Source organism: Natator depressus, chromosome 10 (genome assembly GCF_965152275.1).
Source record: "Natator depressus isolate rNatDep1 chromosome 10, rNatDep2.hap1, whole genome shotgun sequence".
Classification (NCBI taxonomy): domain Eukaryota; kingdom Metazoa; phylum Chordata; order Testudines; family Cheloniidae; genus Natator; species Natator depressus.
The window spans coordinates 17,614,381-17,628,210 of NC_134243.1; the positions used below are offsets into that span (position 1 = coordinate 17,614,381).

The 13,830-nt window shown below is 40.2% G+C and overlaps 1 protein-coding gene across 3 annotated transcripts in view; it reads right to left on the bottom strand.

The window, feature by feature from the left end:
* Positions 1 to 13,830, bottom strand: part of TMC5 (transmembrane channel like 5) — a 55,076-nt gene that overhangs the window by 34,593 nt on the left and 6,653 nt on the right. For all 3 annotated transcript variants that reach the window (XM_074965366.1, XM_074965367.1, XM_074965368.1), the window contains exons 2-5: positions 4,307 to 4,474; positions 3,275 to 3,492; positions 2,403 to 2,510; positions 25 to 141 (exon numbers count right to left, since the gene is read on the bottom strand). In XM_074965366.1, the coding sequence (XP_074821467.1) occupies positions 25 to 141; positions 2,403 to 2,510; positions 3,275 to 3,492; positions 4,307 to 4,380 (517 nt within the window). In that variant the 5' untranslated portion in view covers positions 4,381 to 4,474. The remainder of the gene's footprint in view (positions 1 to 24; positions 142 to 2,402; positions 2,511 to 3,274; positions 3,493 to 4,306; positions 4,475 to 13,830) is intronic.

Here is a 13,830-nt window from a genome sequence, read left to right on the forward strand (position 1 = left end):
GCACCACTTCTCTAAGTACCTTACCTTGTTTATGTGTGTCTTCGTTATATGTTTCTGCATTTGAGTCTAGTCTGAGAAGGCTGGAAGGCATCCTGTAGACCAGGTCAGCTTGTCTTCTGTTATATCTCTGACTGAAGCTACCTGAACAAGACACACTTTTTAGTGAACTAAGAAATTTAATGCCAAATTAGCTTAGCCAGACCTGTTCATTACGCATTCACTTTCCACATAGTCCAGTTAAGTAAAGAATACCCATCCTCCCACATTTGATGTGTAATTTTTCAGACTTGAAAACTGAACATTAAGGGCCAGACTGGGATACATGCAGGGTAAACCCTACTACACAAGTACTCCCACTGACTTCAGTGAGATTATTGCTGGAATAACATACTATTCAGCATAAGTAAGGGTATCTGAATCTGGCCCTAAGAGATAGGCTCCCATTTTCTTATCAGAGTTCAACACATCTTCTTACCCCATCCCAATATTCAAAAGCACTATGTTCACTGGATGCTTATACCTTCCTCTACTGAAGCTGAAGAGCGAGAAAAGTTTACAAACACCTTTTTCTGGTCACTAGCAGCCACTTGGGAAGAAGATGCAGGCAGCTCAGAGCTGCATTCCCCTTCTGCATTTAAGCTTTCTGGGGTTAGAAGACCAGGAAACTCTGAAGTGTCTGCTAACAAATGCTCCCTTTGTGGGTCTTCAGCAATGTCTCCCTTCAGATTTGAATAAACAATGGGGATAGTAGCATTTGTACTCAGAGCCAGTTTTCTTTGTATCCATTTAAAAGGATTAGAGAAAGGAAAATGTGTTTGTCTTTTTTCTGAGCTACTCCCTGGACTCTCAATGTCTGGAAGTTTATCCTTCAGTTGATTGTTCTGGGTATCCATTTCCCAAGCATTAGAAGTCTTAAGGAGAAATTTATTAAGTTTCTCTCCCTCACTCTATGTTCTATAATGTGGAACTTTGAAACAGGTCATTTCCATGAAGCAACATAATTGTTACTTTCCAGTAAGACTCCAATTTCCCTCCCAAATCAGATGCTAATCAGATCCATTTACATGTTCCTAAAAGGTTAATGTTGGTTAAGGATAGCTAAGAGAGGTCTGTTTTTCCAGCGTATCTAGGCAACAACTCTAGAAGAGAATTCTTCATTAAAGGAATTCTAGAAGCAGCCAATAGTTACCAAATATGTCACAATGAAAAGGATTACAGGATGCTGAAACCTGATGGATCCACAATATAGTCTGTTATGCATGGCACAGACAATAAAGTGGCACTAATACCATCATTTTAAGACAGACGGTGTTCCAGTATCTAGTCAAAGATTCAACCCTAAACTACACTATTCTAGGCCCAAAGGACCTGTCGGTTAATTGCATGGGTGGTGGGTGAATGTGTCTGTGGGGGAGGCTAGCCCCTGGCCCCTACCCCTCTGCCTGAAGCCCCACCCTTTTAGGTACTACTAAGGACTATCCTTCACACAGAGACATGGTGGGCCAAATTCTCTGCGGGTGTAATTCCACTGACGTCAGTGGAAGCACAGTAGCAAAGAATTTGGGCCCACAACCCCCTGAATAACTTCACAGGGGTACACCTGCTTATAGAGAATTCACGTTCAAATAGGTAACTCTGCTTCATACCATACTCTTCACATACAGCTGGGGAGGGGTGGAGGGAGAGAGCAGTTTGCATGTCCCACACATAAATTTTTGAGAGTTCAAAATTTCTTCTCAGATCGAATCATGACGAAAAGTCAAAATCTCAAAAATATTCACAAACCAAAAAAAAAAAAAAAAAAAAAACCCCAAACAAACCCAACCCAGGTCAATCAAAACTTTTTGTTTCAATTTCAGCCCCTCCCCCAACCCTCTGAAATTGAACTAAAAGGTTTTAAAAGTGAAAAGCCACTGAATTGGAAAACTTGATGTTTTTGTTTTGAAAATGTCAAGACATTTTGACATTTTCCCCCCTACAACCTTTTTTTCAAGTTGGCAGATTCCTCAAATCAAAACCTGTTTCATGAACAGTCTCAGTTTAGATAAACGGGCATTTTTTCATAAAAAAACAATTCATCAAAAAATTCCCAACCAACTCCACTTTCATTGCCACGAGATGGGGTCCACCACCCACAAGGATGTTCCAGGAAGCTCCGGGACAATGAAGTGGTGTTGTTAAGAAAGATTTTTATATTTAATGGTGACTAGGATTCAGTGAGGACTACTGGACAATCAGCCACCTGAACTAAATAAAGAACCTTCTACATTCGTTAGTATGAAATGTCTTATCAAGGGATAAAGTCTGGTTTAGTTCAAGCCAAAGACAGCTGTCATCCTCCTTTAGAGATTAAAGTTTCAATGTTCTCATTGGCCATTCCATCTTTGTGCCTTAAGCCTTACCTCCATCAGACATATCAGAAGATCTGCGTACATCAGGACCATCCGCGGCATGAAAGGTGGAGGGAGGTGTGTATGCTAGTTCTGGCTCATACTCAAAGGAAGGATTAGCTGTTAGAGGGAAAAGCAGAAGTATTAAGCCACAAAGAAATGTTTAAAACTCTTCACAGAAGATTGGCTTTGTTGATACAGTAATAAACTCAGTGCTACTGTGCATAGCACAATAGACTCTAGAATTATGCTCTTCCTTCGTTCTAATACAGTATGCCCATTTAAAATCAATCATTATATTGTATAGTATAGTTACACCATGCCGTAGACTACTGAAAGGCAAACTTAATGATGCTAGCTGCCTACATTTTCAAGAGTAGCTAGTGACTGTGGGTGTCTCAATTTTTGGAGGCTCAACATAAGACATCATAAAGGTACCAGATTTTCAGAAAGTGCTCAAAAAAATATTTTTTTTAAAAATGAGGCCTCATTAAGGCGTTTCAAGTTGGGCACGCAGAAAAGAAAGCACCCAAAACCCACTTTTTAAAATGTAGGTAACTAATGTTAATGTTCTGTTTTTCCCCCTCCCAAACACAACATAAGAAAAAATAAAACTCTGGAGTGACAGGATGGAAATAATCCTTGCTAAAATGTTCTTTTTTTAAAAAAAAAACTAAGATTTCCTCCCTCTCATTTTGCCCACAAAGATGTTACATTTTAAGTTTCCTAAGAGGGATACTTCTATAAAACACTTCTATAAAACATGCCTTGAATGTAGAGCTCCTTTAGAAACCAAGAAGAGCAGGTATTTGGATCAACCTCAGGAATGAACCCCCAAAATACTGTCTATTATACATAGGATTTTGGTATGTGGAATTACGTACTATGTGGATTTCCATATGGATTTGTGTTGGGCATAGCTGATCTCGATGTGCTGTAGCTGTATTGGAAACCAGGGTGCATTGAGGCCATCGGTATAGCCAAGGGATAATCCTGGTTTCTTTGTCCTCTTCCACTGTGACCTTCATAGGAATCGTACAACGAGTCATCATCCAGGGAGGAATCATGAAGGTTTTGGTGAAAGGATGAATTCCTTTCTCTGCTGTGTGAGCAAACAAAAAGGAGTGAATAACAGTGACCAAAAAGGTAAGATATATCTTTTTACCTTTGTTTCTAGATGTGCAGTATTCAAACAATGTTTTGACATAAATAAGTTATGTATCATCTCACTTCACCACATTTTAAAAACATTTTCATAATATACAATCCTTAGAATCAAAGTTCTGACATAAGCGCCAATCACAAACTGAATTAAAAAGACTAAAACTTCAGTCCCACTGAAATCAGCGGGAGGACCACTCAAAGTAAGTATATGCATAAGCATTTGTAAAGTCAGGCTCCAGGCTCCAAGCATGCAGTAAACTTTTTGGCTGCACATCTGCTGAAAAATTGATGAAACCAACAAATCCCTGGTACCTGCAACTATAAATCCTGGAACATATTACTCTAAAGTGTAAAATAATAACAGAGCCACTCTGACAAATGTAGAAACACAGAGAGAGTAGTTGTGGTATGATTGGACCAATTACTGTTGGTGGAAGGTACACGTTTTGAGTGACACCGAGCTCTTCTTCAGATCTGTACCTTCTACTAACAGAAGTTGGTCCAGTAAAAGATATTACCTCACCTACCTTGTCTCTCTCATATCCTGGGACCTACATGGCTACAACAACACTGCAAGAGAGACTCCACAGACATTCTCAGACAAGAACTAAGGAGTGATTGAAATGAAGGGCAAAAATAGAACTGGTAACAAGTTCCATCCCCCACACTCCCATGAGTTCTAAATATTCAATTTCCTTTATTACCAACAGTACTATTGGTCAGAACTTTTATAAATTATTCCTCAAACTTACCTTCTGTCAATCTCCAATGTCTCTGAGTAATGATAGTCTGGGTTTTCAAAGGCTTCATTATCGTGATAAAACATGATGCATCTGATTTCTTGATTATGGGTGAGAAATCTTCTTTACCTGAAGTCTTTAGTGCTTCAGTATTATATTAGCGGGTGATTCATTTAGAATCTAATAAAAGACAAAATTAGATCCCATAGATTTTCTGCCTAGTAGCAAGGAACAAAAATAATAGATAGAATAATAATAATAATAGAATCTGAACAAGACAAAAAATTGCTTTATTCTTCCTGGAGTAATAATGAATAAAGCAATAAGATCTGTATAAATGGAGAACCGTCTCAAGTGAGTATAGCATCATCTGGGTCCTATTTACCCTCTGGACAACATGTATTTACTGGTAGTTACAAAGATAGTGAAATTTGCTATGTAGAAATACAAGCCCTTATCTAAAATTAAAGCACTGCACTTGAGCATGAAGATTTTGTCTAAAAAGATTTTCCCAACATTTTGACAACATAGAAATCAGTTGTTTTTTTTTTAAAGATATATAACAAACCAATGATCCCTGATCTACAGACGGATCCTGTTTCTCTTTAGGTACATTTCACTGATTTCAAACCAGAGCCCAGCTCCTGCAATTGGCACAGCTATAGAAGTTTCCATTAGTAGATCTGAAGAGTCTTGTAGAGAGGTGGTTAAGTATAGCTGGTTATGTCTTCACTGCTTTAAAAAAGGTAGGTTTTTACATCAAGATAACTATCTCACTGTACAACCCTAATGAGACAAGACACTGTAGTTTTTGTTTCAATGTAGCTAGTCGAGGTCAACCCTGAGGGGAGGGATTATACTCAGTGAATGCTAGGAACATAGGGTAAAGGCCCAGCAGATAGCACCCCACAAAAATATCCATGTTTATGTGAAAATAAACTAGTACAAAAGGCAAGTGTATTATAATATATTAATCATGTTTTAGTATTGTGTATTATATCATGATCAAGTCACACAGCTATATCCAGATTAATGCCTTTGAGTACTTGGCAATAAAAACTATATTAAGCAACTTAAATATATTCTGAAATTGCCCATCCCACTTTGCAAACAATTACTGAATGGAATCTGATATTTGCCCACAAGAAACTATAAACATAAGCACTTAATGCTAAACTTGTCATGTTGTTCTGGTAACAATCCCACACATATCAAGATAGACCAAAGATTGCAAGAGCCTTAAAGTAACATATTAAGCCAGTAATCAGCTGACCAAATTAATCAGTTATACAAATGTACATATATATGTATATAAAATCCCGAACCTAATCCTTCCTCTTTGCAGCAGACAAAATGGGGGTTTTGCTTGAGGAAGGACTGACTCCCAGTTATTAATATAATAGTGAGAATTTTTCTTTGACAACACTTGATAAATATGTTTTTTAAGAATTGGTGTGTGCTAAATAAAAAAAATTGTCTACCAGTTTTTTAGTAATTAGCACGTTCACACCACACCCAACTTAAAAGCATAGGGTTTACAAGAATTGCCAGGTTTACAGTATAGTCAGTCTACTGAGGAGAGCTGGCTGGAAAACAGAATTTCCCTCGCATAAAAAACTTAAAATTTTTGGAAAACAAGAACACTTTTGTTTTGATTCAGGACAAAAGTCAAAAATTAGTAATTTTTCACAGGAAGAATTTGTTTAGAATTCGATTTGGGAGAACCAGTTCAGCATTTTCCAATGAAAGACAGTTCTGTTGGAAAATTTTTGACCAGCTCTACTTCTGAGACACACAATGCTCTTGGAAAGGCAACAGAAGATTCCGTCACAGCAAGCCTACCTCCCCATGGGAAAAGGTCAGCCAGACACAAAAATCCACATACCACCTCTTCTTCTTGCTCCCCCTAAAAAATAAAGCTCATCCATGAGGACTTGCAGAGCAACCCTGAGAGACAAACTCATAAAAGGTAGGTCCCATGCCCCACTGGTCTCCATTTCATTCTGTTTAGGTTCTAATAGTGCAACCAGTACCATGATCTCTCCATGAATTTCCAGGAGGCACTGCTGTGGAATGGGGCCCAGCCCTTTTACCTTTTCACCAAGGTTCATTAGAGAGGAAGTGGGGGGGTCATCGTCAGGTCACGTGATGCCTTCCTTCTCTTTGACCTCTGATTTGGTCCTCTCAGTCAGCAAGAGCTAAATATTGTTACACTAGTCTCACTTCAAAAATTCTTCTCTGATTGAATGAATCTTCACAGGAGAACAACTACTGTTTGGGAGATGGGAGGGGAGGGGAGGAGAAGATTAAGGGTCATTACTGAGTCATTCAGCAAGTCTCAGTGTCACAGAGAGGAAGGCTTGTCCAGTGGTTAAAGCCCTAGCCTGGGACTCAAGAAACCTGAGTTCAAGTCCCTACTCCACCAGACTCCCTAACTGACTGTCAGCAAGTCACCTGTGTCTCAGTGCCTTAGTGTTTCATCAGGAAAATGGGGATAGTAGCAATTCCCTACCTCGCAGACCTGCTGTGATGTTAAATACACTAAAGACTGGGGGACGCTCAGATACTGTGGTAACAGGGGCCATATAAAAGGGATAGACTGCCATTAGGGAGCGGGCACTTTCCTTTGGATCAGTAAATAGCCTCTGGGGTTACACAGTTCAGGTACCTCAGACACTTTTGTAGGCTCATTTTTTCTGGGTCAAGATCCAAAAGAACAGCCGCATTTTCCTCCCTCCCTCTAAAACGCATGTGGTAAGGCAGCTCCAGGCCCTAGTTCTGCCAATATGGGGATTTCATTCTGTCCTCATGTAGAATGTTAATCACACAGGAAGGTGTTAGTAAACATGCACATCCTGTCTTATCAAGTTTCAAATAAATGAGTTAAAGCATGAGGGAGTGCTGCCATTATACTCCTAGCAGTGTCAGTATACAAACAAAGTGTCTGCTTGTAGTCATGCAAATCCTGAAGTTAAAAAAAGAAACCAATCTAGAAGTTACTTGAAGATCTTTTTTTTTTTTTTAAAGCCAACAATAGTTGTTTGAACTATAAAGAACTACTACAAGCACAAAAGCAATGTCAGTCATCCAAGAACCACTAATATTTGATATAGCAGATTAAACTACACTCTTTCCCACAAGTAGCCTTTAGTTTATAAAAGGCCCGGCTGCTTCTCTCTTTATTGTCACCCTCTGAGCTTTTATATTATGGATTCCTTTCCTGTTTAATATACTCTACCCAGTTCCTCATGACTAGCACATTTTAATTAGTCAATCTGAAATTGATATTAAAAGAAATTAATATTGTGACAGGGTATCAGGTTCTAGGATTCTACACTGCTCTTCTGCTGACTCACCAGATCAGGCAAGTCCTATTTGATCCAACACAGCAGTAGCTAATGGAGTGTCTGCCTCTGAAGCAAAATAACTAGGGACAAAACCAGTCAGACCCTGTGAGATAAAACTCTAAGAGGAATACAGGCTCTGGCAAGCACCAGCTGAAGTTTATGTAAGATAACCATTAAAAAAAGGCTGACTCATGAACCACAGATGTCTGTGGGAACTTTATCAATTACGTAAGAGGGTGCAGGACTAGGTCCACAACAACAAATGCTGTGACTTGACTTTCCCATGGCATCTGGTTTTATTTAAGCTGTTGGGTGTATTTGAGACTTTGACATTTTCATTGTTACACTGAACCCTTGTTTCAAGATAGATAGAGCCTGAATTGTGTATGTTACGAGAGATCGAGTGACTTCACAACGAAGGACAGCTAGTTTTAGTGGCAATCAATTTGATTGTGATAAGTGAGAGATAAGTGTCATAATCCGGACTCACTTTCCCTCTTATAGCACAGTTCAGCAGCCTAGCCTTATTCAGAAAAGCACTTAAATGTGGTTAACCTTAAGCATATGATTAAGCCCTATTGACTTCTATGGGACTGAAACATGCTCTTTAGAATTATTTGTTGAATAGGGATGGATATAAGCAACACAGGTATTCTCCACTGCATGCATCCGATGAAGTGAGCTGTAGTTCACGAAAGCTTATGCTCAAATAAATTTGTTAGTCTCTAAGGTGCCACAAGTACTCCTTTTCTTTTTGCGGATACAGACTAACACGGCTGCTACTCTGAAACCTGAAATAATTTACTAAATTTCATGAAGACCACAATGTTCTTCGCCTATTCCGCCCCCACACATGTAGATTCCCCATCCCAAAAAGTAAAGCCCCTACACATTTATAATTCTTACGGATAAACTTACATTAAAAAGTCATTTTCAGTTGTCTAGAAACTAGAGATTCTTCTAGAAATAGATTTAGCTTTTTTAATCTGTCTCTTGCTTCGTTGATGCTTTAATTTTTGATTTAACATGTTTCCAGATTGGCAGAAGCAAGTCAGTGCAGCCAGCTGACTGATACACAATGGCCATGTTTTTCTCTCCCATCCTGCAAATCTTCCTAGATCAAGCACAGTGCAAATGTCTATGTTTTCATAAGCACAGCAAGCAAGGTCCAGACACTGTACCACTACTTTCATTTCTTGACACGCCTACCCAGACTCCACCTACCACACACACAGTCTGAGAAAATAATCCTGGAGGTGGTACAGGATAGAGTATATAACTCTCTCATGTCCTATCTCATGCACTAATGTTGTTTCCCTCATTGTTTGGGGGCTGTTGAGTTAGGCATCCTTGCAATACTGAATTTGAAAATGTACAGTAGCAATAGACCAGACGGTCCTTTCCTTGCCATGGAGGGAGGATGTGTGCACATATGCACACATGCATGTTTTTAAGGCACTGTTGTAACTCACAATTCAGCCACTCCAGATATGTGGACATTTTCCACATTTGATTTAAATGAGGTTTTCAGGATGGGGTGCTCTCTGGAAAGGTCCCAATAGCCCCAGGGTGCTCAGCACCTTGCAGCATCAGGCCCAAACTGGGGCAATTACAGAAGGCCACTGGATCACAGCTCAACCACAACGCAACCTCCCTGAGCAATCAGCTAGCAAGGGCTCCTACTGCCATGGCCTGATTCCTTGGTCACATGACATGAGACAGGCCCAGTTAATCAAATACATACCATATGATTTATTCCAACTCACCAGGCTAGAACGCAATGCAGCATGACAGTAGCATGACACTACCCGATTTTGAGGTTCTTGCAGTAAGTCTTGAAGATTTTGCAAAGCACTGAAATGCTTGTGCTTTTCCCTCTTCATGTCCAGAGCTAAGGTCTATTCCATACTCCATTACTGACTGAGGATTGATGGTAAAATGGTTAACCGCCCCTATACTGTGGGCTGTTTTTTCCCTTCTTCTTCCATTTTGAACTCCCAGTAGCTGCCACGCTAAGCCATGCTTATTTTGCCCCACCTTGCATAGTAATAGCCCCAGTATCAATGTAACAGAATGGCATTGAAAAGTAACTTATTTGTATGCAAATATCAAATTTTTGGTATACTTTGATCAAGAGCAGAGTCCATGCAACCCGTTATTTTTTGCTTTTATGTAAGTATAAATATACAGTAGTAATGTTTACTGATCTGATGGGAATAGAGTGATTTTTCAGGGGATGCCTGGGACCTTCAGCATCAAGACACAGGCCTCTGTGACTTAAGCTGAAGGAATAACTCCACTAAACCAGTTGCCGATTATTATCCTCTGTGGACAAGCTATTAGAGGATGACACAACCTGGAACCCAGCATGTGACATCCGCTATTTTTATTCCCTAACATCTTTAAAAGAAACTCCAGTAGAACCTCAGCATTCCCAACACCAGAGTATGACCTGACCAGTCAGCCACACGCCTCATTGGGAACTGGAAGTATGAAATGAAGCAGCAGCAGAGACAAAACAAAAAAGCAAATACAGTACAGAACTGTGTTAAACGTAAACTACTGAAACAATAAATTTTTAAAAAAAGATTTGACAAGGTCAGGAAACGGTTTCTGTGCTTGTGTCATTTAAATTAAGATGGTTAAAAGCAGCATTTTTCTTTTGCATAGTAAGGTTTCAAAGCTGTATTAAGTCAATGTGCTGTTGTAAACTTTTGAAAGAGCCACCATGATGTTTTGTTCAGAGTTGCAAACATTTCAGAGTTACAAACAACCTCCATTCCTGAGGTGTTTGTAACTCTGAGATTCTATTGTATAAGGCAACTACAAAAACTCAGCCCATTGTAGCCAATGATTTTAGTTTATTATCCATTTATTGTGTGATGTTATCATATATATTCATTGTATGTTAAGCAGAATGAATTTGTAGGATTATAAAAGAATAAGATTGATCAGCATTTAGTGGACCCAAGTAATAGACATGAGTAGGACAAGCTGAAATGCAAAAACCTGTAGGTTGATGCCCGCAAGACTTTAGCTTAGCTATTTTAGGCTTTGGAGATAAGAAATGATGACATAAGTGACTGGAAAAAAAGTAACCTGATGCTTTAAGATTATGGGAAAAGAGGTACCAAGAGGTAATATTGCACAAAAATACCCAGAAGATTAATATTAGATCATAAAAATAGTGTAAAGGTGCACCTGTCTTAGACATGTGTCTTAACCACAGGATACAGGCTGTGCATTGATGCTAGTGAGAACAAAGGGAACTTACACAGCCTACAGAAAATTGGGGTCCCTTATGTTTCTAGGGGACACAGACCAATAAGAGAAAAGGGGGTTGACACTTTTATGGACACGCACAGAATGTAGGTATACACAGAATCATATTATAAAAAGGGGATGCCCAGAACAGGAAAATTGAGCTCCCTATGGGAGAGTCCAGCAGAAACCCTCTCTCTACTGATGATCAAGCCACGGGAGACAGATCAGACCCTAACACTATTGTTAAGGATGTGAGTAAAGCTATATTTGCAAATTGTGCATAGGTCTGTATAGAACAGTGGTTCCCAAACTAGGGACGCCATTTGTTCAGGGAAAGCCCCTGGTGGGCCAGGCTGGTTTGTTTACTTGCCACGTCTGCAGGTTCGGCCGATCGCAGCTCCCACTGGCCGTGATTCGCCGCTTCAGGCCAATGGGGGCTGTGGGAAGGGCGGCCAGCACGTCCCTCGGCCTGCTCCGCTTCCTGAAGCCCCCATTGGCCGAGAGTGGTGAACAGCGGCCACTGGGAGCTGCGATTGGCTGAACCTGCAGACGTGGCAGGTAAGCAAACCGGCCTGGCCTGCCAGGGGCTTTCTTTGAACAAGTGGCACCCCTAGTTTGGGAACCACTGGTATAGAATTTCTATATGCTTGGGTAATCATAGCTTTCATTGTAACTTTCATAATACTTGTAAAATAGAATGTACGTGTGGTCACTACCCTTGCTCTTTGGTGTTCCTAGAGACTCTAACTCTAAAGAAAGTAGAGGAGGTGACTTTCACTCTGTTAAGCTTGAAACTGTAGCTGCCAGAGCCAAACCCATGGTGGTGTAATACCATATTACAGAATTCACTTTAAATAAAATAAAATAAAAGGCTATACCATTCTGTCCAAACTTTCTCTGATTGGGAAAAGGGGGTCCTAAAACGTTATAACTATTAACATTAGAAATAGCCAAACTGAAAGGTAGGGTGATGCATCAGAGAGAAAAGGAAAGATTTGCATGAGTAAGAAATTGTGAATCCTACGAGGAGAGAGATTTCTGCTAAAGAATCAGAAGGAAGATCAGTTGAATCTTGTGCTGTGCCCCTACTTACAGAACTTGTAAGACTTTATCCAGCCCATAATTAGATCACTGGAAAACCAGTTATATATATTTCCCAAGGGACCCATCACAGTTATATCTAGGCTCACATGTAAGTAAGAGACCGTTCCAAACTATGCACTGATGCATTCTGTGAAGCAGAACAGAACTGAGTCTGCGTTTAAAAATAAATAGTAATCTTGCAACTCCTACTTTCCACTAGTCAGCACTGACAGCTCCAGTCAACAGAATACTGGTGTTAGAAGAAACTGGGTTTGGACACAAGAAAATGAAAGTTTGGAATGATAACTAAATATGGAAAGACACAGCATAGTACAACAATATGCTAAAAAGTCTTAACTATTGTATGTTTAATTTTAATAGAGTGGCTCCTTTTGTTTTGCATCAGCTTCTTTATTCTGCACTGGTAAAGTAAACCTAACCAATTTTGTTGCCAGTTTCAGATTATAATTTAATGAGATGTATCAGTTTCAAGAGCCTCATCAACTAGTCCAATTGAAAAGACCAATGTAAATTAAAGTAGTTATAATTTTATAAGAATGGTCAAGACATTTACCGTCTTCAAGCTTCAAAAGATACTTTTCCCAACTTCCTTTTTAGAATGTTTTAACCTCACTACTATTTGTGTGGCTACCTCTGGGAGTTCATTTATTTTCAAAATTAAAACATCAGACTCAAGTGGGGAAACACACACACACACACCCCCCAATATGTTGTAATGAATGAGTTCAGAAGTGATTTCAGTACATAGAAAACTATGTTTTGTAACAGAAAACTGTCCACTTGTCATGGCTATTTCTGTCCACTCTGTTCTTCCTTGTATCCAGTTCTCAGACAACTTCATAGCAACAAAATGTAATTGCTTTTTTCAGACAAGCCATGAGTACTTAAAATACAGTGTAACACATTGGTGAGTGCATTACCCATCCCCCTCTGTACCCCGTGCACAGAGAATACAAATCTGTTACAGCCCCAGCTAGAAAGACTTAGCCCTGGTCTACACTAGGAGTTGAGGTTGAATTTAGCAGCATTAAATCGATTTAACCCTGCACCTGTCCACACGATGAAGCCCTTTTTTTCGACTTAAAGGGCTCTTAAAATCGATTTCCTTACTCCACCCCCAACAAGGGGATTAGCGCTGAAATCGGCCTTGCCGGGTCGAATTTGGGGTACTGTGGATGCAATTAGATGGTATTGGCCTCCGGGAGCTATCCCAGAGTGCTCCATTGTGACCGCTCTGGACAGCACTCTCAACTCAGATGCACTTGCCAGGTAGACAGGAAAAGAACCGCGAACTTTTGAATCTCATTTCCTGTTTGGCCAGCGTGGCAAGCTGCAGGTGACCAGGCAGAGCTCATCAGCAGAGGTGACCATGATGGAGTCCCAGAATCGCAAAAGAGCTCCAGCATGGACCGAACAGGAGGTACAGGATCTGATCGCTGTATCGGGAGAGGAATCCGTGCTATCAGAACTCCGTTCCAGTTTTCGAAATGCCAAAACATTTGTCAAAATCTCCCAGGGCATGAAGGACAGAGTCCATAACAGGGACCCGAAGCAGTGCCGCCTGAAACTTAAGGAGCTTGAGGCAAGCCTACCAGAAAACCAGAGAGGCAAACGGCCCCTCCGGGTCAGAGCCCCAAACATGCAGCTTCTGTGATGAGCTGCATGCCATTTTAGGGGGTTCAGCCACCACTACCCCAACTGTGTTCTTTGACTCCTTTAATGGAGATGGAGGCAACACGGAAGCAGGTTTTGGGGACAAGGAAGATGATGATGATGAGGTTGTAGATAGCTCACAGCAAGCAAGCAGAGAAATCAGTTTTC